At 42.1% G+C, this 24,775-nt stretch overlaps 1 protein-coding gene across 7 annotated transcripts in view; it reads right to left on the reverse strand.

The window, feature by feature from the left end:
• The window catches only part of GIT2 (GIT ArfGAP 2), a 668,976-nt gene that overhangs the window by 153,811 nt on the left and 490,390 nt on the right, over positions 1–24,775 (reverse strand). For 3 of the 7 annotated variants that reach the window (XM_085633297.1, XM_085633295.1, XM_085633302.1), the window contains exon 16: positions 5,281–5,370. The exons of the other annotated variants lie outside the window; for them this stretch is intronic. In XM_085633297.1, the coding sequence (XP_085489423.1) occupies positions 5,281–5,370 (90 nt within the window). The remainder of the gene's footprint in view (positions 1–5,280; positions 5,371–24,775) is intronic. 7 annotated transcript variants of the gene reach the window in all.

A 24,775-nucleotide genomic window follows, 5' to 3' on the forward strand; every position in this document is an offset into this window, starting at 1 on the left:
TTCGCAAACATGCGCTTTCAGCTTTTTAAATCCATCATATACTTAAGTAGGCTTGTTCTGAAATGGTACAGACTACTTTACAGCATTACAAGTTAAAAACAAAAGAGCCGTGTGACCATCCCCTCATTGCTGAGAAACCATGGATTCAAATATATGATTTTCCTGTATTTCCCAGTTTATTAAGATAGTTTAAAGCCTCCCGAATATGTTCAACACCATTTGATTAACTGGCAATAGAGGAAATGCTTCAATCCAGGGAAGCAACAAGGAGTCTTCAAGAACACCAACTCTCAGAAGCAAAGCAAAGTGCACTATGAGTTCACTTTACTTACAGAGAAACTTCCTGATATTGAGGCCACAATACCACAAATATCCGTATCTCCCTAGATTATTTGCAGATTTTACCAACCTCAAGGCTAATGACCAAAATATATTAGTTATTTCTTTAAAATCAGTTTCATTCACCATGAATGAGTCAGTCACTATTTGATCATTACATAAAATGCCACATCTGTACTGGTCTATCCTCTCACAAAACTTTTTGTGAAATTGGAGTTATGGTAGCTGCTTCTCCAAACAATCAGCTAAACGATTTGTAAGCTTCAATGAAAAAGAGATAGGGGACTCATCAAGAGGCCCTTTAGGAAGTATGTCTTTGGGCTTATCATGTGTATACACTTAAAGAATAGCAGGTGGACTAAACCAGATGAAGCTAGACCCGACCAGTCTGCTGACATTGTTGAAAAAATTGCAGTGAATTAATTCTCAAAGTTTTGCCTATCATCTCCATATTTCTTGTAAAGGCACCTTGACTAGAGAATTCTCAAGTCTCAACATTTAATTTGTCTTCAGGCTGTGAGGAGTGTCATTCTTAGTCAAAGGCAAATTACTGTTTGACTCAACATTTGCCAGTTTGCAGCTACTGGCTAAGTGGTCACTAGCAAGCAATCAAATGGACCACAAGATGGTTAGAGGAATCCTTTAATTTCACACATGGCACCAGTGCTGTCAATTAGACACGTTGCCAAACAACTCTCTGATATCAGTGCTGATTTATTTCTCCTTCCTCCCTCTCCCGCCCCAACTGGAGGCAGAAATGCCTTCATGCATAAGGAGCCATAACCACTACTATGAATTTATTTTTTCTGCCTGGGTTCATATTTGGCATCTGTGACATCAAAGAAATTCTACATTTATTTGTAAAGCCAACAAGCACCCTTTTCAGGAAAACATTTTTCATAAGCCCGCCTTCAAGGGAAGAGTACAACTTCCCTGCTAAGAGTGGCAGTTAAAAAGCTGCCTCCAATGACAGCTTTGGAAAAACCCAAGGTGCTGAAATGAGGCCCAAGGTCATAACTCTGAACGGGAATGATTTCCCCTATTCCAAACTGTACATATGGTATGCGTTCTGTCAGAATGAGACTATGGAATTTTATGTCCTTGGTCTAAAGAGATACCATCCAATCTCCTCCCCTCAATGTTGCTAGAATTAGTGCTAGAGAAACCATTCCAAAATGTTCCTTTGTGTACTTGAGCATAATCCAGCAACTGGATGGTCCTGTCCAGTTTTGGAATGATAGGATATCTGTGGTAGAACTTCTACCATTCTTCTTTCAACTCCTTCCAACAGTTTTTTCCATGTGTTACTCCTATGAACTCAAGAATGTGGGGCTGAATGGAAGAATGTACACTTTCCTTACCATCTACAGGACCCATAGAACTGTGGTCAAACTCTACTACTCCAGAATGAAGTTCATCAACTTCCCTCCTACGAGTATCACATACTGCATGGGAGTCAAATAAGTAGATTTATCAGTTATGCAGTGGACATTACAAATGTAGCCTGAGTTGTTATTTGTTAGGCATCTTCTGAGCCCCTTGCCTGTTTCTTGACTTGTGACTGTGTTGCAAAGGGGTCTTTTATTGCAAATTTAGGCGAATGACTTGCAGTGAGCTGCTGAATGGTATAAAAAGGCTTGGGAGATGGTAAAAGGCTGAAAGATCTACCCATTGACAGTGGTAACATTTGTCATTTACATTGTTTTGAAAAGGGAGGAGTGCAGTATGAAGTGTCCTATAGATTATTACTTTAGTGTTAAAGATCTGTCTGGCTGTATTTACATCCGTCTTACTAGACTTGATGTCACGTTACAGTCTAGGAAAACCTCCCTGTACATTTGGAAACATGCCCTCTGAAAATAGATCTGCTATGTGTGATTAGTGAGACTGAAAAGATTCCTCTTCGGGGCCTGCATTTCATAAGGAAAGACCATAGGATTGCCAACACAGAAGCACGTTTTCCCCAAATATATTTAAAAGGAAAATCATTGTGAAGACCTTTACACATAATATCATTAGGCTTATTATGTACACCAATCTCTTGTATCAGGAAGCTTAAGACCAAAGTTGAGGCAGTTCTCCTAATTAGTGCAATGGATTAACTGCAGTCATGTGGAGTAGTAAAACCTAATTTATCAGTCAAGCTTCCATAGATGTTGCTGCTTGTTCTGTGGGACACCAGCACTGAAAGGTTCATCAAATGGTGCTGTAATTTAATTCAATTTAATTGTGGGTTTATATAGCGCTAGAATCGACTCCCGGAGGAGTATCTCCGCGCTTCGACCGCTGGGGAACCCGTCCTGGCTCACCCTGAGAGATGGTCCCTAATGGGTATCTCTAAGGTGCGACCAAGCATCCCCGGCGGACTGGGGGGGCCGTTGTGAAGATGAGGCAAGCTAATGCCCAGAGTTGCCGAGTGTGGTCCCTGACTCGAGTAGGCACCGAGGCGAGAATTATCGAGCCCGCTGACCCTGGTCCACGACCCTGCCGCGTCGGGAATCGAACCCTGGATCCGGGCCGTCCTCTGCTTACGGGTCTGCCGCCTCTAACCAGTGAGCCACACCTCTCCAAAAGGTTATCTGGCATGCAAACTATACATTCAGCTTTGGGCCCGTTCCAATACAGGTGGCTCAAGCAAAATTGACATGAGATTATCCATAGATAACCTATGCAAAGTTGCAGAACTCTCTGTAGTTCTCAATAGCTGATAAATGGGAACTGGGGAGGAGGAGGAGAGGTAAACAGCTCCCTTGTCTGAGACAAAAAAGGCAAATTTTCAACCACAAAGACAAACAGTACTACTGTAGGTGCTATGGGCACCAAAGTAAGATACACCCATCACCCCCTTTTTGCTGGCATCTGAAACTGGACTCCACGCCCAGCGCAGTTTGACCAACAACTTGTGGAAGACTCCAGGTCTCCAACTTGGTTCAGGGATGGTGTCCTTTGTCTTTTTTTCCTATGAAGAAAATGACTGTCTTGCTGAGACTTGCTATAGAACCTGCACTTCTTATGTTTATGCTTCTTTAGTGAAAGTCACAGTGAAGAACAGCAATGGGAGACCGGATCACCTGACAGGATGGGATGAATTTATTCCTAACTTATAAGACTTGGCTGGTCCTCAAGGGACAATCTAGCCATATGAGCCTTAACTTTCTTTTCCCTTCAGTGTCTAGCATTAGAGGTCATGCTGAAGCAAGTGATGCATTTTGAAGCTGTCACACTTTCCCAACAGCTTTCATCCAAGAGACACAGAGTGGTCAAGGAAATCTTCAAACTTTAGAGCAGGTCTAAGATCTTCTTATAAATTGCTGAAGGGAGCCTATTAACTGGAAAGCAAAAAATAAAACAATCAAATATCTGAAACGGACCCAAGAATGTTTAGAACTTGTGATATCTTGCTATAGAAAAAGGAAAAGGTTTCAGGGAGGGGTGAGGAAAGGCAGAAGGGTGTTCTGTCTTTAATGCACTATATGTCAATACTAACATGCGTCACACAACCAGTTCAACACACTGACATACGTGGTGCCACACAATGCTGTCACAGTGTATAAAGGGTACTGGGTTCTCAACCTGTGAAGTTTCAAAGAAAAAGAACCTGCAGAGGACAGTTTCCATTAGAAATATGTTTGATCATTCTTACGCTAATAACCTTTTAATAAATTCTCACTAGATTTATAATGTTTCAAGAGAATGCACTTAATTAAGTCAGCAAAGTTTGAGGGCGATTTATTTGTGATGGCCAAACATATAGAAAAAGCATGGATTTGCATGTTGATTCAACCTATATGCACAGCCATTGGTGCATTTTGGTACTCGTATGCAATTCATTAACATTCTTTTACAAAAATAAAGATTTATTTATACTTTATTATTTGATTGTAATGCCCTGTTAAGGAAACAAAATAGTTTTTAATATTCTTACATATATCAACCAAAAATACAATTATGTGTGAACATGCTTTATTAGACATTTGGGTTTCACAAGCACATTATTAGTAAAAGAAAATAATAATAATACAAATAGATGTTTTAACTTCTGAAGTCTAGATTTCATTCCATTAATTATTCAGCCTCCATTAAAAGCACAAGTTAATGAGCAAGCGTCACTGTTTGTGATGTTTCTATGTGCAGTATACCATCCCCACATTGACTCCAATACATCATAGTGCATCACATTGTCACCTACTACGGACATGATACTATAAATAGTAAGTAATATAAATGAGGTATGGGTAATAATTATTAAGAACGGTGGTAAAGGTAACTTAAAGAAAATAAATAGACATCTTTTTGTGTCATGATGCAGTGTCAATAAAGATATGCATGCAACAGCAGGTGAGCATTTATTGGACACATTTCTCACATTTTAGGTTTTACTGCTGTATGTTTTAAGGTCATGTAGTATGTACTAAATGACCAGCTCATTTTCCACAGTGCACACATTTCTCCATTGACTCTAGTATTCACACACAAGATTTGCACTTGAAGCCACAAACTGTGTTCATAAAATGTTGGTCATGGCATGGAAACCCACACCTCAAATATAAAGCACTGTCCATTAAAAACATTATATTCTAAAAAGGTAGACAATAAAGAGCTTCATTCTGAGAGGTATATACGTACAGGCATGAACCACATTAAAAAAAATTGAGCAAAGACTTTCTGAACAGAGTCTCAAAGAGCAGCCAGTATTTTAAGCGTTATTAGTTTATATTTATGATAAAGTAAGTCATGGAAATGGTAGGAAACATTCTATATTTTTGTTAAATAGATTTTAGCCGATGGAGGGTTAGATGAGTGTCAGAAGAGTATTTTTTTATGCAATGCAGCTGCTTCATGCAAGAGAGCGGAGCAGAAAGAGGGCAAAGGACAGAAGCATGAGGCTCCCAAGGAGACTTCAGCTTTCTGACAATGAGGTGTATTCAGAAGGTACTTAACCCTTCGAGCGTTTTCATCCCTTGACCAGGAAAGTGTGGAGGGGAAAGAAGGTAGCGACGAAGAGGAGGTCACAAACCCTCCCCTACTGATCTAAAAGTAGAAAGAAAAAACACTGGAAAAAACAAGCAAAACTACACTAGCACATTCATCAAAAATGAATAATAGGGAAAACTCATTAAATACATTTTCCCGAATTAATTATATCCAATGTCTGCCAAAATAGGTGCTCTAAAATGAGATACATCAATGAACAAGGACCAATACTCAGGCATGGAGTAATGACCAATGCCCAGAGGAGTATGGATCAACATCTAGATGGGCTGGCAGTGAGGATCATGATCCAGATCAGCAGGGATTAAAACCAAGAAAGGATCTTAAACAATAACCTCACTTGAAACACAAATAGCATTGGCCAAATTATATACTATATAACATAGGAGAACTTAAAACATAATTTAAACTAGACCAACCAGGCTGCCTACAATCAAAACTACACAAATATACACTTTTAACACTTTTCGAGGATGAGTGAAAATGGTGCAGGTAGATTTCAAAGTATTTATCAAAAACAACTGCAACTTTCGCAGAAAGCAAGTTTAAAACACAAAGCATAATTACAGAAAAATATATTATTGAGAACGTACCTTAAAATTAATGAAAACAAAATTGATGTTAGTGCGTTTAATACAGGTATGTTTCAACAAATATGTTTAGCATTTCTGTTAATTTCAAAATCAAAAGGAAACTCTAAATTGGGATAATCTTAAACAAATTAGTTGTAGTGCAATGGGCATATTGCTCAGGACAAATATTGATATTACACACTGGCCTGTAAAATGTTTGACAGATTGACCACTAACCTGCAGAGCGTTCACTTGTTTGTAAGTTTTGGGACTTATTTTATATAGAATGAGTTATAGATGGGGGTACTGAGATATGCAGACAATAAACCAACATTGGAGCCATTGCACCAATTCCCACAGTTTGCTAAAACATACCAGCTAATGAAAGAACTAGGTAAACATCGCCCTTATGAGTGCAAACAGAAAGACAGCAAAGATCTGAATCAAATGTAACATAAAATGCTACAGACCATTAAGATCAGTGCAGGTACAAGGACTATTAGCACCCAAAGAATAAAAGAGTATTATTGCAGCCCTTCCTTCAGCAATGAAGCATATTTGAGTCTTCAAGGGACTATATGGTGCATCATGCATGCTGGTGCCACGGGTAACTAACTAAATGTACGTTCAAGTTCAACAGACACACCTTAGGCCTAAGACCAATGGATATCTGCACAGGAGCTGTCACTAATTCAAAGCTTTCACACAACTCTCTACCAAGGAGGATGTTTGGAAGAGAAGATATCACAACAACTCAATGTTTTCAGAATATGCAATTGAAGTAGCTACTCTACTGCAGTGGAGAGTAGACGGTAGCGCTCTGTCAAAATATGATGACCAGGTTGTTAACTTTGAGAAATTTGGTAGAGGGTATGTTCAAAACAGAATAGCAGTTGTGAAGTCCCTAAATGATTGTACAGCTGTCTGATACCTGCAGTTTCTATTTTTACCTGCGGTCCCCCCTCATCATTTTCCTTGGTTAGCTGAGTTTGAGGACCCCTTAATTCCAAGGGAACCATCCACTAAAATAAAATTCTGGTGAGCGTACAGTTGTACAATGCTGTGTACATTGCGACAGAGGAGACACTCAATTGATCTTCTCATCCTGCGCTCTGGAGGGTGTAAAAATCACGTACCCTTAATGGAGGTCCTAGGTGGTGACATCATTTGTGTAGTTTGCAGGTGCAGCAGCTGTAGCCCATAGAATCCCCAATGGCTTCCAACAAGTAAAATAAGTCCACTGATCTCTGGTAAGTGCTGTCCTTTTCTATTTATTTATTCCCCTCCACCCCCGTGAAAGGCAAATGTTCGTAAAAATATCTACAATGTTTTTGTGATAACTGCAACAATCAGAACAAGTGCAGATGTGTTGCTTATGATTCTTCCATATGCATGAGGACTGACTTTGAGGAGGCCAGTCTTTGAGTGCTAAAGCACAAAACTCCGAGATAGAGCATTCTGGACCAGTGCCAAAGAAGATGAAAATGAAAGGCGTAATTGCACTGAAATGAGTGCATTATGGCTTCAACGACATCACCAGGCCCCACGTTCGGCACTGCCAGGGAGCCAGTACCCCTTTACTGTTGTCAAACAGCTTTAAAGTTTTCTGGATCGAGTCTGAAGCCTGGGATAATTCAACAGGTGAGGAATCTGCAGGTAGAAGTATACCTCAGAAAGAAACTTCTTCATTAACCATATGTGATGAACAAGTCAAGATGATTTCTCAGTGTTTCCATGATTATTTAGTGCTGAAAGATGCTCAATGAGTTTTGTTCAACTGACAAAATTTTGATTTAAATGTAGTAAAACTTCTGTAATCGGGAAACATAATCCTAAGAAACATTTGATGAATGGCCATTTACTCCACGACTTACTATAATAGACGGGCTGTTTAAAATTGTAGTGCTGTTTCAAATTACTCATAAGAGACAGTCAACAAATGTGAATGGGTATGCATGAACTATCTAATGATCTTGTCAGAGATAAGGTGCAATTAAAGTGTTTGCTAATTATTTTTATTTTATCAAACTACAAATCACTAATGCATTTGAACAGATTGGGTACTTTAATCTTTTTAAATACACCTAGTAGGTAGCAATGACTCAAAGTGTATTGTCCCATTTGGAGGTTCTAGTCTACTGGTCTTTGGGATGGACTCCCTTTTGAGTTAGTAGACTCTCCAGTTGTTATCTCCGCAATCTAGGCTTCTCCCCTTTATTCCAGCCACTCTCCATGGACAGCTCAAACTGGAAGTGTCAGGCAGACACACAGTTTATCTCTTGTAATCTTACATAAAACCTGCTACTCTAATGTAAGCCTACAGACAGACAGCTTCATTCCTCTGGGCTCTAGTCTCCAATACTACCTCTTGAAAACTTGATTGACAGTTAGCTTCCTTAGGTAAGGTGGTAGGAACATGGCATAAGCAAGTGATATCACAGCACACCGTTTTTACATTCCTTTTTTTTTATTTCAATGCATGTATGGGGTACGCCTAACACAGGAAGATCTCAAAATGAAAAAAGTAACCTGGCAAATTGTTGGAGGTGTAAAGAAAACATATTCTGTTACTCCTTTCTAAACATTTCAATAACACGCCTGATCTAATTTTGCATCATCTAGTCCTCTGACCAAAGAGGGGTAGTGTCTGAATAAGATGCCTAACAGCCAATTAGTTTTTACAAAGTTTAAGTATAAGACATTGCTTTATTCAAGGGGCACTGTGACATTGTACAGATGGAGCTTCACGGATTTAGATGCACAATATTTATAGGGGTCTGGTCAGAATGTAGAAATACTGACATGTAATGAAATGAACAATAAATGTATAGAGCGTGAAACATTCACCCGAAGGTGTGAAGGCGCTAGCTCATCAATCATGACTAACTGGACAGTCCAGAAACACATCAAATATTAAACAGCCAGGTCATCAACACCTTCCTGAAGGCCAACAGGTGAGTTTCTTGTTTCAGCCTAAGTGGTAGAGGGTTCCACAATTTGGTCGTACCGACTAGAAAACTCCTTCCACCCCAGGAACACTTTTTGAACCTGGGAACAATCAGATTATGGGCATGAGATGAGCGAAGATGGCGAGCAGGAATGTAAGGCTGTAGATTCTGTTTAAAAAAGCTAGGCCCTATGTCGTTCTTAGCCTTAAAAGCAATGCAAAGAGCCTTAAACTCAATCCGTCTCTTCACTGGCCGGCAGTGTAATTCTTTGAGCGCCGGTGAAACATATTTATATCTTGGAATGTTCAGTAAGAGATGTGCAGCAGCGTTTTGCACAATCTGCAGTTTGGATAAGCACTTCTTTCGCAGGTTGATGAAAAGCCCATTACAGTAATCGGCTCTAGATAGAACAAGAGCTGAGACCACTAGTTTGGGCAGCTCAGCTGGAATAAATGGGAGAATCCTTCTCAGTAGTTTTAATGTGTAGAAGGAAAGGGATGTAACTTGGTTAACGTGGCTTTCGAAAGAGAGCATAGAGTCAAACGTGACTCCCAAGTTTTTCACCTTATTTGTAGGAGTCTGTAATGGGCCCAGCTCCAAAGGCCACAGAGCAGGGGACCAAAAATTAGTATGGCCACCAAAGAGTGAGACCTCGGTCTTACTAGAGTTCAGTTTCAAGTAATTGGTGGCCATCCATTCACTGACCTGATGAAGACAGGTGTGAAACTGTGCAGCAGTGTCAGCTGGCGAGCCTCTCACTGAGACTACAATCTGGGTGTCGTCGGCATATGAAATAGCCGGGAAACCCATGGACCTGATTAACCTAGCCAGAGATGCAACATAGTTATTTGGGCTCAATGAAGATCTCTGTGGCACTCCACATGTCAAAGTAAAGTTGGGTGACTTGAACTCATCAAGAGCCACAAATTGCTCCCGGACAGACAGGAATGATTCAAGAAAAGTAAACACTTTCTCTTTAATACCAATCCCCCTCAGGACTTCCAGCAATTTGTGATGGTTCACAGTATCAAATGCAACAGAGAGGTCAAGCAGCACTAGTGCTGCATTGCCTCCTGCATCAACTGTCTGCCTAATTAATTCAGATGCTGTGATCAGGGCCAGTTCGGTGCTATGATGCTTTCTAAAGCCAGACTGAGTAGCATCCAGGAAAGCATGCTTCTCAATATATTCGGATATAACACCATTCATGGCTTTTTCCACCATCTTTGCAGGCAAAGGGAGTCTGGAGATTGGGCGGTAGTTGTTAGGATCCGCCCTATCTAAATTTAGTTTCTTCAGAAGGGGGAGAACAGACACCAGTTTCCAACTGGTGGGGAATATACCAGAGGTGAACATTTGGTTAAAAATAGGAGACAAATGCAAGGCAAATAGTTCCGGTAGATGATGGAAGATTTTAGGGGGACAGGGGTCCATAAGGGATCCAGATTTAGTGGACTGCAAAAGGTTAATGGTCTCCACTTCCTCCTTTAAGTGTAAAATGCTTTAGGTCCTCAGGAGAGTCACAGGGAGTATGCCATCGCCTTTCATGGGTCCATAACCGGTGTAGTCTCCCCTTCTTGTGGGATGGGGCAGAAGATAACAGTTGGTTAGAGTAATAGATAGCCCAGACAGGAAGGGGACACCATCAGGGGAAGGAAAGCTGCTTTAAGTCGCAGAACCAATTTGTTCAGAGAAGAAGCATTTTTAGAGCAGGCAAATGTTTAGTGCTTACTCACTTACTTTTGTGCCACGCTGAAATAACTGCAACCAGAGAATACGTCTTAAATATCAATAACCCTAACTGACAACAATGGAGGGATCCAAAGGGAGCTGCGCCCAAAAATCAAAACCAAATTCAGATCGCATATAGGGCATAAGGAAAGGAGTGGCACTACGCAGCTTTTTGGTTAGGTTTGTGCTATAGAAGAACAAGTTATTTACCTTCTGAAACGCTTTTTCTGGTAAAGACTATATAGCCACATACTCCTCACCTTTCAAATAGTCCCCAGGTGTTACACTATATCCTGTACTATATCCTGTACCTTGTTAGCAGTACCTCTGCACATCAGCAGGTGGCGCTGCGTGAATCCGCACTGTCTCCATTCTGCTCTGGAAATGAAATGTTGAGCCAATATAGACACGACTTCCGCCCACACAGATGTCTAAGTGTGTTTATATGCCCAGACTTGGAGCCCTCAAAGCATATTAGTGAGACCAGTGTGCAGACTCCTAGACTTGGGATCTTATTAATGGACAGAGTTTAACACACAAAAGAGAAGCTGGGAGGGTTGGTGAGGAATCTGCAGCTAGATAAAGTCTCTACCAGAAAGAGCACCAAAGGTAAGTAATTTGTTCTTCATAGAGACTACTATTTGCAGATTGCTTATCTTTTGAATAGAGCAAAGCAGTACATATTTAAAGGTGGGTCTGTGGATAGACTCAAACGAGAAAGTCTTGCAGGAGCAAGCGGGCAAAGTGCCCCACTCTGCCAAACTAACTGTCCAGACAATAGTGTTTCATAAACATATGGAGAGAAGCCCATGTAGCCGCCTAACAAATGTCCTTGATAGCCTGTGGTAGCTGGTTCGGACCTGACAGAATAAGCATGCAGCCCTTTTGGAGGCTGCTTTTCAGCCAATGAATAGCAAATCTTAATGTGGTGCACAATTAAACAAGATGGTTCTCTTCTGCACAGCCTTGCTCTTTTTCGCTCCAGAGAAGCCCACATAAAGCAGATCATCCACCCGGTGTTCTTTGGTATGAGTGATATAAAAGCATAAGCGCTCTCTTGTAGTCCAAGCGATGGAGTCTCTCCTCCTCCTTGGTGGAGTGAAGCGGAGTTAAGAATGCTGGCAAGGTGATGTTCTGAACAATGTGGAATGACGTCTCAAATTTAGGCAAGAAAGGCGCCCATGTCCGTAAAACCAGCTTGTCTGGGAAAAATGTAATGTATAGCGGGTTGACAGAGAGCTTGAAACTCATTAACATGCAGAGATGAGGAATACTGTCTTGAGGGTGAGAAGTCAGAAGGAGCAGCTGTGAAGCAACTCTAAGGGAGTGCACACTAGGGGTCGTATTACGGTATGGAGGCATTTTCCTGGTTAGCGCTGGGCAACCTTTCAAAAGGTACGCCCAGCGCTAACCAGGAAAATACACAGCATTATAGTGAATGCGCTGCCCCCAGAGCAGCCGCAAACTCACACTGCCCCGGAGGCAGCGCATTCAGGTGAAAAAAGGAGCAGCTGCTTTTAAGCCGCTACGTGTTTCACAGTGAAGGCGGCAACCCTGCGCTTTGAAGGGGGATTAGAGATCCCCTTGCAGAAAGGTGCAGCGAATGACAGCACATGCCTGCAAGAGGAGGACTTGGAGTCCCTGGGACCCTCTTTCCCCCTCCAGAGGGCTGCCATCAGGGGGAGCACTCTGACAGCATGTTTGCCTCTGTGCCCACGTCTGTAATACAGCGCGGGCGCAGAGGCAAAGAGATTCCCACATTTGCATAGGGCCACGCCCCCATGCAAATGAGGGAACACCCTCTGATTATAGCACTGGTCCTTTATGTGCGCCAGTGCTACCAGTATTACAGAAGGGGCAGCAAACATCTGCAGACCATTATGTAATACCCAAGTGCCCCGGGGAGACAAGCGGGCACAAATGCCGATTGCGCCCCCGGGGAACTCCGGCAATACAGCCCCAGAAGTGTAAGGACAAAGTTAAGGTCCCACTGTGGCATGACAAAAGGGGAGGGAGGAAACAAATATAAATCTTTCAAAAAGTGTATAAAAACTGGACACTTAAATAAAGAGGGGTGGCAACCACGAAAAAGCTAAAAGAGTTGAAAGGTATCCTATAACTGTGCTAGGGATAACACAAATTACAAAACGTCAGATAAGGGAATACCGTGTAAAAGATGGTGGCTAGCGGCTGAACACTCTTGGTCAGAGGTCGACTCTGCCGGCATAATCTAATCATTCTCACCTCCTCATTCTACCAACCTGAGTGGTGTTAACTGGCTTTTCCTATTCCCACAATGGCACCAAAACAATTGCAAAAGACTCTGGGAGCCGTGTTCTTGTGCAGGCACGAGTTGCCAGCTCCTTTGGCTCCCGCTTTCTCTGCTTTGGCAGCAGTGCTTCTGTTGTGGCAGCAGGAGCAAGGGAACAACGTCTTGGAGGCAAATGTCAGTGCAGAAGCGTTCTGCCGCAGTGGAGGAAGGCTTCTGATTAAGGTCAGCCCCTGCGGTACATCTTTCCCGCATTTTCCATGCGAGTGCTGATTTCGGAGGGCAGACCAGAGTATCTACCAGCTGTGCACACATATTCAGCACAAAAGGATCAGCAAAGGCTTGGAGAATGCAAGCTGGCATGATTGGTGAAACTTACTTTTTTTTCTGTTGCCACTTTGTTGAAGTTCTAGTAAAAACTTTGACTCCTCATGTAGAGGGTATTGGGATGGGCCTTGGGCGGAGATCTCAGTCTTGTTGGGAATTATGTAGTCTACCACTGTACTAACCCTGACAGGAGGCTGCAGGCAAAAGGAGGTCAGAAGAGTGCCTACAGGACTGATTGAGGTGGTACCTGCAATACTGCAAAATCTTATATATGGTCACAATTCAAGTTGCGGTTTTTCCTCAGCCAGCATGCCAGATAAAGGAGGTGCAAGGAAGGGTGGTAGAGGGGATCCAATGGGTACTCACACCTTGCCAAAAGTGGAGAGACAGCGGCTTCTCCTTGATGGGTCTTTTGGGTCCCATGGTGGATTCAGCGGTCTTGGAGTGATTAAACCCACAAAATACCTATTGGCAGAAGGCAGACAATGCCCTGATGCAACTGGGGGCCTTAGCTGGGGTCTAGCAACATCAAAGGAAACCTCCGGACTAGAAACTTTGGTCTCCTCCTCTGGTTCTCATGGGGAAGGGCAGGGAAGCACGCAGGTGGGGGTTCAGAGAACTCTAGTCTCTTGTCTTGTCATTCTCTCCTGGTACCTGCTCTCCTGCTCTTGCAATGGTTTTGAGTGAAGATTCCTGCCATTTCGGACCAGTAATGCTAGTCCCCATTCAACTACTTTATTTGTATTGGCTACTGATGGCTGCAATCAGCTGAAGTAGGTCAAAATTCTGGGGAGCAATCTGATGCAGTCTAAACACCACCACCTACTTACTCTCACTTGACTGGAGTAGCCAAAGTGGGGTCTGGAGGGGGAACTGACTCGGCTACTTGGTGCCAGTCAGGAGGCCTTCTTTTCCCTATCGGATTGGTCTGACAGTGATGAGAAGGAGACAGATGATCTAATAGATAAATCAGTGTTGGATGCAACAGGTAACAGAGATTGCACAAGGGGTACTGATCATCCTAACTTGCCTGACCTAAATTTGGATGGTGCTGCATCTGCATTGCCTCGCTTAACTCTAGATGAGGCCCCTGTTTCGGTGACAGCTGCCTTAGGAACAATTAATCCCACCCCTCATCAGATGGAACGGACGGAATGGGGGAGCTAGTTTGAGATCCTGATGGGACAGAACAGACACCAACTAATCGTTCTCCACTTGCTTCAGTACCCTCTATCATTCTACCAACTGAGGCATGGCCACTTGGTAGTATTAATGCTTTAGGGCCAGGTCCCCTTTCCTTAGGAGCTGCACCTGCGAAGGCATCTCAGGGCATCCAGGATGCCCCTACCCTGGATGTTGTACACCAACTTCTTTTGCAGCACAGGGAGGATTACAGGAGGGATTCCTCTGTGTTAAAATCTGCTCACATGAAAACCGAAGCTGTAAAATGTCAAGAAATATGGATATAATTGGGCGGTTAAAAACTGCTGTGCTCGACAGATGGCCAGGTTTGAGAATAGCGAAGACCAGGGGTGGATTCTCTAGTATAGAGTAAAGAATAATTCCAATGTTAATACTATTCATAAGGTTAGGGATGAGAATGGCTTGTTGGTGGCTAATTTTGCTTCTTTTCGAGGCATTTTCTCCTGTTTCTATCAAGCACGCTACCAGGAGGATTGTATCTCAATGATGATGGAAATCCTTCAATTCACTGAGAACTGTACTGTTGGCATAAACTGAGCCAGATAGAAAGCTCAAGGCTGGAAGCACTGATTACTCTTACAGAGAAAGAAACTGCTATTGTTTCTCTTGCTCAAGTTAAGGCTTTGGGCCCTGTTCAGATACCCTTGGAATTCTATGCTACCTTTAAGGATATCTTAACTCCGATTAAAGAGGCACTTTTTAACTCCTTTGATTTAATTGCTAGGGGACAGAATCCTGGGTTGAGACCAGAATTGTGATTGTCCCTAAGACAGTAAAAGATCTTACGCTCTGCGGGGTGTATCACCCCATTTCTCCAATTAACAAGGACTGTAAGATCTGTAAGTGTTAAATGGAATATTTTCTGTCATCACGCAGATGGTAGACAAATCAGCATGGTTTTATTCTGGGGCTGGGCACAACGTCTCATATAAACACAGAAATCACAGCTCTGGAGATAGTATAAAGGGGTTATAGGAGGGATGCGGGAGGCTGTTGGCTTGATCTTTCTGGACCCTGAGAAGACTTTAGATTGGGTCTCTCGTCCCTTCAATATTTTGGGGCCACGGAGACCTTGGTCCAGGTTTTATGTCAAGAGTACAATGTCTTTATGTGTGACCGAAAGCTATGATCTGCTGTTCAGATTCCCTCTCTGAATCTATAACTGTTTTCTCTTGGGCTAGGTAGGGGTACACTTTGTTTGCCTTGTATTTCAAACGTTTTATTACATTTTTGTGGAAGTCTGAGGACATCCATCCTCTAACGACACATTGGTTAGAGGTGAAGGATTTGGCAAATAAGGATGATTTGGCTGTTTTGACCCCTATCACGATTGTTGGTTTGGAGGCTGTGCCGATGATGGCTCAAACATTCAGTAGAATCTCCAGATGTATTAATAATAATAATATATGGATTTATAGAGCGCCTGGTTACACTACAGCGGTGTGTCCCTGCTCTGAGACCAGACCTATCTAAGCTACAACCAGGAGACATAGTAAGAAAAAACCCTAACAGAACACTAAGAGGAACTGAACAATCAAGTCTTCAATTTATTCCTAAACAGTATTTCAGAAGGTTCGGCTCTTATCAGCGCCGGGAGGGAATTCCACGTTTTGGCAGCTAGGAAGGAGAAGGAATGTGTCCCCAGTCTGGCCCTAAACTTGCACAAAATTGGCCTTCGAAGATCTCAAATAACGCTGCAGGGAGTATTCACAAATACCGATTTGGGTAGAACGCTGTTTATTCCAAGTAATTTACGTCCACATCACACCAGTTCCAATTAGGTATATGGTGGTGAGTTGTCAGTTGCAAAATTCTTTATTCATGAATTGTTCATGCCAATGTAGCCTGCCAATGTAGCCAACGTGTTTGTCCCTTTCTTGAGACTTCCTCAGAGCTTAGTCCTGGTGTACTTGTATTCACATGCCACTTGTAGGTATACAGATTCACAAGAAGAGTATTGGCCTTAACTATTTGGCTGATGTTCGTCATTCTTAAAGAAAAGTCATGTTTGCCAGCGGTATATTCTGGCCCATCTTGGTAGCCAAACCTGTTAGTATGCTGGCATGTATGCATCGTCTCACAGCTCGAACTTCGAGTGACATGTGAATACAAGTATATTGCTTCCATATACTTAATTCGAACTGGTGTGATGTTGACGTGTATTACTTGGAATAAACACTGTTATACCCAAATCGGTATCTGTTAATATTACCTTAACTAAGATATAGAACCAGAGAAAACCAGTGATTGTGAGCGCTGATCTCACTAGTGTACAAGTTTGGGGATATTTCCATTTATGGGGATTAGGAGGTTGTTCCCCCTGATTGTAGCACCACTCCTTGTTACTATTTCCACATTGCGATAGGTGCGGTATTGAAGGTCTATGTCTCCTTTTGTAAATCGCTTAACGCCGCAGGGAGTAAGGCTGTATCATAGTGCGTATGTATTTAGGACCTTTCTGGGAGAGAATCTTGTGACAGAAGCAAAGAGCTTTAAAACAGATTCTCTTTTCCAGCAGTAGCCAATGAAAGTGGCAAGAGCAATAGTTGCCAATGCCATTTTAGGAAGGTTAAGAACCAAGCGAGCCACTGCGTTTTGCACTCTTTGGAGTTTTGTTAAACTACCTTTGATTGCTCCTAAATAAAGACCATTGCAGTAGTCTAAATGAGACGTTACGAGTGCATGTACCATGGTTTTACGTGACTCAATCAGGAGCAGATCCAGGGTCTTTCTTAAAGTTTTAAGAGTGCCACATCTTTTCCTTGCTACACTACCGATTTGGTTTTTGAAGGAGAGTTTGGGATTGAACCACACTCCTAGATTTTTAACTTTAGGCTTGGGTTGTGGGATCTGGCCCAGCGCATCAGGCTACCAAGCTGATGACCATACAGATGGAGCCTTGCCCACGATCATGATCTCTGTTTTATTGATGCTGAGCTTCAAACAGCGGTCAGCCATCCATGAGGCAAATTCCACCAGGCAAGATTTGAAATGATGCGTCGGACCGTCCTAGCCCTGAGAGAGGGTCACGATCAGTTGAGTGTCGTCAGCATACAATACTAATTTGACATTGTGTTTCTCGATGATCTCTGCAAGGGGATGAATGTAAATATTAAATAGAGTAGGGCTGAGAATAGAGCCCTGGGGAACTCCTTGCAGTTGGCTAAGTATCTTAGATGTGAAAGGTCTCTGTGCGACTTGGAAGGTGCGACTGAGCAAGAAAGAAGTGAGCCCTCTTAGTGCGAGGCTGCTGACACTGCACACCTCCAGATCAGGAGGCCGTGAGATACGGTGTTGAAGGCCGCGCTCAGATCAAGCAGAGTTAGGGCTGAGACCTTTATCTGCACTTTGTCCTAAGGTTTCAGTCACAAGTAATAAGGCAGACTCTGTAGAGTGAGCAGCCCTGAAGCCTGATTGTGAAGGGTGAAGCAACTCTCTCGCTTCGATGAAACGTGTAAGCTAATTGTTAACATGTTTTTCAAGGATTTTAGCAAAAAAGGCCAAGAGTGAGATGGGTCTCAGATTGTCCTGGATCATAGGATCAAGGGTAAGTTTCTTGCAAATAGGGAGCACAATTGCATGCTTCCATTTCTGAGGTATTAGCAGTGCCACCAGTAGTGAATCATTGAATACACAAACACGGGTGGAGGGGCCCATTTCCGATCCCTTTTTTTTAGAATTACAACGCTACAGGAAAGGGAACAAACAAACATACAGGAAAGATATGGGCCAAAAAAGGCAAGAAGGGGAAAAACCAGGCACAGGCGGACAAGAAAGAACAGGGGTGACCACGAGATCAAATGCACGCAATCAGAAGAATTGATTAATGTTGAAGATACTACATGTATGAATACTGTTAATGTTGTAAATCTTTCGGATCATGTACTTAATGAACATGAAATTAAAATATTGAGCAAAGGCTTGAGTTTCTGTCCCAGTGCTGTCCCAAACTTCACATCTTTACATGTCAGCTGTTTTAAATTTGTTAGAAAGATCAAATTGTTAAAATACTTTCAGGATAAACAACAGCTGTCCAGTGCAATTGGGAATGTTACTCATCTAGAAGAATTACCATCGATTAGGGACATCAAAGATGTCCAATTACTACTTTCCATAGACGACAGTGATTGTACTCCATCATTACAAGATGTAGCAATGGATCTAGACTTTGATACTTTTGTTAGTTCCGACAGTGGTTTGAGACACAAATCCAGATTTACACCACAATTGCCAGGGCACAATCTGATTGATAAATTTCAACATAACATTTTCAATGATCTATATAAATTAGAAGACCAATATCTCTTGAAGAGAAAACATTATCCAACAAACATCACGAGGGAGGAAAGACAGGCATTGCTCAGTCTCAAAAATGATTCCTCCCTTGTCATCCGTGAGGCTGACAAGGGAGGAAATGTTGTGCTAATGAACAAATCGGACTATATGGATGAAATAAACAGACAATTAAGTGATGATATGACATATCAGCTATTAGACCATAATCCGGTTAACACCACCAAAGAACTCATTCATAATACGTTACGATTTTGGAAAGACAAATGTTTGATCTCAGATATCGAATACAGATATCTATACAATGATACACCAACCATACCGTGTATATACGTTTTACCCAAAATACATAAAAATGAACCCTTCCCCCCAGGTAGGCCAATCATTTCGGGAATTGGATCACCAACTGAACGTATCTCGGAATACATTGATGCATATTTACAACCATTGGTAGTGAACCTACCATCGTTCATAAAAGACACCACAGACGTCCTAAGTAAGATTTCGGATGTAGACTGGGTAGAGGGACACTATCTTGTCACCCTGGATGTGTGTTCCCTCTACACCAGTATACCTATGGACATGGGTCTCCTGGCAGCACAATATTTTCTGGAATCTAGGTCCATACAATTCCTAGAACACACAGTCATGATACTCGAATTGATAGAATTGGTGTTAAAAAACAACATTTTCATGCACAATGACACTTGGTACCGTCAAATTAGAGGGGTGGCGATGGGGGCGAAATTTTCGCCCTCATTTGCCAATCTCTATATGGGATATTTTGAACTGCACCATATTTGGAAGAAGGGTCCTAATACACTAACGGAAAATATCCTATTTCTAGGTCGGTATATAGACGATATACTGATGTTTTGGTCAGGTACAAAAATAATGCTTGATGAATTTTTCCAGTATCTCAATACCAATCCCTTCAACTTAAGGTTTACGAAAACAGAAAGCACTACACAAATCAACTTTCTTGATATTACAATTGTAGTTGCTAAGGACAAACTGCTATCACAACCATACAGAAAAGATACGGCATGCAATGCAGTTCTGCATGCCACCAGTGCACACCCACCCTCACAGATTAGAGCAATTCCTTTGGGGGAGATGATCCGTACAAAAAGAAATTGCAGTGATACGCAAATATTGGATAACGAACTAAACACAGTGGAACAACGTTTTATGGCCAGAGGATATAAGACATATGATATCCGAAAGTTACGTAAAGCTGTAAACAGTATGACTAGAACGGATTTGTTGAAGGGCCGCATGAAAACAAACAAAAGGCCAGACAGTACAAAAATGATTAGGTTTATTACACCATACTCTAATGCGAGTGTAGAAATCTTCAAAATTCTCAGAAAACACTGGCATCTATTAACAGATGATGAGAAAATCATGGAGGCGGTGGGACCAAGGCCCAACATTACCTTTGCCAGGGGTAATACTTTGAGACAATCTCTATGCCCCAGCTTTATTTCAAAAACGCCTCAAAGGACATGGTTACCAGTAAAACCCAAAGGATTTTTTAAATGTGGTACCTGCAATGTTTGCCCCTTTGCGCTGAATAAAACCACGTCATTCAAATACAACTCTGAAAGAATGTACACAGTCAACAACTTTATTAATTGCAACACGAAATTCGTTATTTATTGTATCATTTGCATTTGTGGAAAAATTTATGTAGGCAGTACTATCCGACCACTAAAGGAACGGATACAGGAACACCTAAGAGCCATTAGAAACAATAATTTGCAATACCCGTTAGCCTTACATTTTAATACCACACACAACCATACTGAATTGATCAGAATTACTTTTCATGGCCTTGAGGTAGTACTGCCACACCAGAGAGGTGGCAACAGAATTAGTATGCTCAGACAAAAAGAATGTAAATGGATTGTTTCCCTTAGAGCAGTTGAACATGGGATCAACATTGATAAGGAACTTTTTGAATTTCTGTAGATCAATGTGTTATGCATTATAAATAACAATTACAAGTTTATATTTTGGCATATTATCTACCGATACCTGTCATTACTTTAATAATGGAATGTGCAATATTGCAGCGAACTATAATCATGTTGTAACAGGCTTTTCAATATAATATTGTCTGTGACATGCTGTGGCGCCAGGATTCCTATCTCATATGACCTGCTGCTACCTGTCCTTTCTGTTTCCAACTTTAACTACCTATTACGAAATACCATGCTCTCTCGCCTTTCTAAACGTCACTGTGGTAATGATGTCGGGTCTTTTCTTGAAGAATGAGTATATGAACAGGACTTGACAATCACAATGTATCGAAGGAATTTGGGACGATATGAGAAAGAGGACGGTAGTTTAGACATAATACATATACTGTTGTATCGTTCCAACATGGCCGCCAGTTCGCTTACTTTGAATCTGGTCGCTTCAGGTGTTAGTCCATTTTCTGTGTTGACAACTCCGGGCCCTACTTATACATCATAATGGCGGGAGGCACTCGGTTTACAAACGCCCAGGAACATGCGGGAGAATCAATAACGTGTAGGAGGTGAGTGCGATATGGGCAGTGTCACGTAAATAATTGAAGTAATACGAAGCGTGGTGTAATGAACACCAATACATTTCCGTATGCGATATGGGCAGTGTCACGTAAATATTTGAAGTGATACGAAGCGCGGTGTAATGAACACGCATACATTTCCATATGCGTTTGGATCTTAATGCATAAGCCGAATCACTTTGGGGAATAATATAGCTATATAACTCTCGGCTCGACATGCAGATACATAGCACACAATAGGTGCGGTAAAACGTTGACCGTTCGTAACTAACATGAAATCATGACCGCTACTAGACCACAGCAAGTACATACGGTCCTCCAATTGCTCACGCATATAGTATTTAAGTGGTCATCACTGAATGATGATCCTGACAACACACCAGAGTAAATCTTTGTTTCCATTGTACTTCTAATTTAGAGGGGACGGATCCTGGTCCTTGGTTACATTTGAGTGACTACGGATACGAAGAAACATTGATAGCGCCTTACTTGGGGCACGAATTACGTGACCATTTGGTGGGAACTAGGTAAGCAATACAGATTGTCACAACAGATGTGTTGACGAATACCAATTGAGTTATATTGTCAGTGGTTATAGTACATTATAATTCTATTTTTCAGGTGTAATCTTGGGAATTTCCTTTACACCTAATACGAACAAAACAGTAAAACTCACAAGGTGAGATGTCATCACCTTATATTACATGACTTGGAGCACTTTAGTACCAATGACTGTTCGGGTATTGGCTTTTAACACGGGCACATCCATTAACACTCACTATACCTATCGGTGTAAGATGAATGACGAATTCTGAAAATTTATGACAATAGTATTCAGTAATTCAGTGGTTTCTTGGACTACGATGTTCTATCCACTTGGGGAACCTATCGGGATCTATCTCTCTACTAATCATACAATGGAGGGGATCACTTTCTATCCCTTGGGGAACTCTCTCCCTTTGAATTTGATGATCAATTATGGATCTGTTTTACATTAGAATGTACGGCATAACACAGCTGAGAATATTGAGTATGTTTCTGGTTATACAGAAAATTAGATACGTTGTTTTTTTTCTTTTTCTTGTATGTATGCAGCCTTGAGAAAGCCCGTTGGGCGAAACGCGCGTCGGCTGCGTTGTGAAAACTGGATACTTATATGATTATGAAAGAATAAACATAACATATCCTGTTACATCAAGATCGGATATCTATGGTGTTTTTCGCATGAACATTTACTACTTTTGGACCACACCCAGGAATAAGATTGTCTTAAGGGGTGCAGGTTACTTTTGGGGTGTGCAGCATTGCCTTTTTTGTAAAGTCTTCCAGGATGACGTCCATTTGTACTTCATGAAAAGTAGCTGCCCTATGTATGACCTCATGGTACGAGGTGGTGCCATCATAATGTTTTGATGGGTACAGATCTGGGTCCGTATCACCGGGGGAAATCGAATCTCTGCTGTCCCAAGGGTTGTTTCTCGGTTCAGGATCATAAGAGGTATTGTATGGTTCAACTGGATAAGTCAGGCAGCCCCCAATAGGAAGAGTGTAGTGACTCGTCTAGTGAAACTGAAGGAGGTAGAAAGTATGGTGGTGGAAGTGAGGGGGAGGTGGACGATGAGTGCATTGAGCAGGGACATCGTCCATATGTCTCCTATGATTTGGAGGAGGTGTGGGTTCCAAGGCAATCTGCTCCTCAAAAGGTAATTTCCTCTTCCTTGGCGCCTCCTTGGGAGAGTCTCCTATGGCGTTGATAGCAGTTTAATGGTGATTTTCCCAGTTTGTGGGTGGATTAAAAGGTGCTTTTGATGAGCGTTCATTTTCTCCTATAAACGCTGGAGAATAGACTGCTCCAAGTCGTCAGAGCCAGCTGTTTTTTTTAAATATTTTTTTTTATTTGGTTTTCATAGCATAGATGTGATAGGACAACATCGTTAGGAATTTTAATTTACATAAGAACTTGTACATGCATTTGGATACATTATCATTTCAGCTGTGAACATTGTTATAATCTTATATACTGCACTAATATGTATCTCTTGTTTTAGTCTATGACAAAGGATGTAGCTTCACTGTATATATTACAGCGTTATTTGATGTCTGTCCTTGGAACTGTTGAGTCTAAGACTCAGTTCTGCAATGGGGAGTATAACTATAACTAAACTGGCGAGTGGAACAAAACTGGGGTTACACTGTGTATGAAGAAATGTAAGGCGCGAGATGTAGTCACAGCCAGCTGTTGATAGTGATTTTAGCACGGAGTGTGTTTTTGGCAATGATGAAGCCTCCGATGTCGAGGCCTATAGTGCCAATGTTGACTGATGTGGGCTTCGGTGAGGAGGTTAGTTTTGGTGCCGGAATCGATTTAGGCATCACCTTCAATGTCAAAGTCGACAAGCCCATTAGCTCCAAATAAGGCTGTGGATTATGCACTGCCTTTGTGGGTGGAGAAAGGAGTGGTGTCGGTTCCATAGGCTTTTGTCAGTGCCAACTACAGCCCGAAAGCAGTAATTTACCAGTAAGCCGTTGTTGAATCTCTGGGTTTGACGTCGAACCCCTGCTGGGGCAGTGCTGTACCTGTCCACAGGGTTACTCTAAGACTGTGGGTTGCGATTGGGAAGTAACCACACTTAAGGTCGAAGTTGTTGGGGTGTGGAACTGCAGGGTTCCGATGCTATTCTCCTTCAGATTCGGAGGGAGAGCTCACCTCTAGACTGCACCAGCTGGGTCCCGGAAGGGCCAGCTTCTTCCTCTACCTCATCTTGTTCCCGGAAGATGGTGGAGAGTGTAATCTCCATCTCAGTTCTGCATTCTCCTATAGGCCCACCTACGCTCACCTCGGTGTAGAAGGGTCTTTTTTGACCAGTCTATGAGGCAGGCCTGGCATGAGTTCGCACTGTGCTTGGAGCAGACTTGATAGGGGTCAGTCCAGGGGAAGGGGCCACAGCACTGAGGGCAGTATCTGAAGGGCATCCTTTCCATTACTAATACTCTAAAGGGGAACTTGAAACGAGGGATGGTAGGCCCCAAGAGGGGGCAAAGGCTCTGGTTGAAGTGAGTTCCATTGGTTGAATTTTGATTGTCGACAATGAAGCTGGATCGGTTAGGACTGTTTCATGACAACGGAAGTGAAAGAGTCAAAAAGGCCCAGCAGTAAGCGCTACTAGGCACTGAACACAGAGCCTGATCGGTTTACGTCAGAACCAGATGGCGGAAAAAAACAATCTAACAATCAATAGAGCTGGTGCCCATGAGCATTACCAACTAAGGAAAGAGTCACTATACCTTGTGACTCTTAAGACTTCTTAGAAGAAAAACAAGCTGCAAACATCTGAGCCCAACACTAAATGACAAGAGTATGTACAGCCTGTGTATCTACATCCACACATGCTATGAACCTATTGTTCCCTTTTCGCATTGATTACCCATTGGTTCCTCGGGCTACTGGGATGCCCCCCTGTGGTTTGTATTGACATCTTACACAGAATGCTGTAACATTTGGGTACTTAATCAGAAGTGGAACGTTTCTGCAAGTTAAAATAAG

Source organism: Triturus cristatus, chromosome 11 (assembly GCF_964204655.1).
Source record: "Triturus cristatus chromosome 11, aTriCri1.1, whole genome shotgun sequence".
Lineage (NCBI taxonomy): Eukaryota > Metazoa > Chordata > Amphibia > Caudata > Salamandridae > Triturus > Triturus cristatus.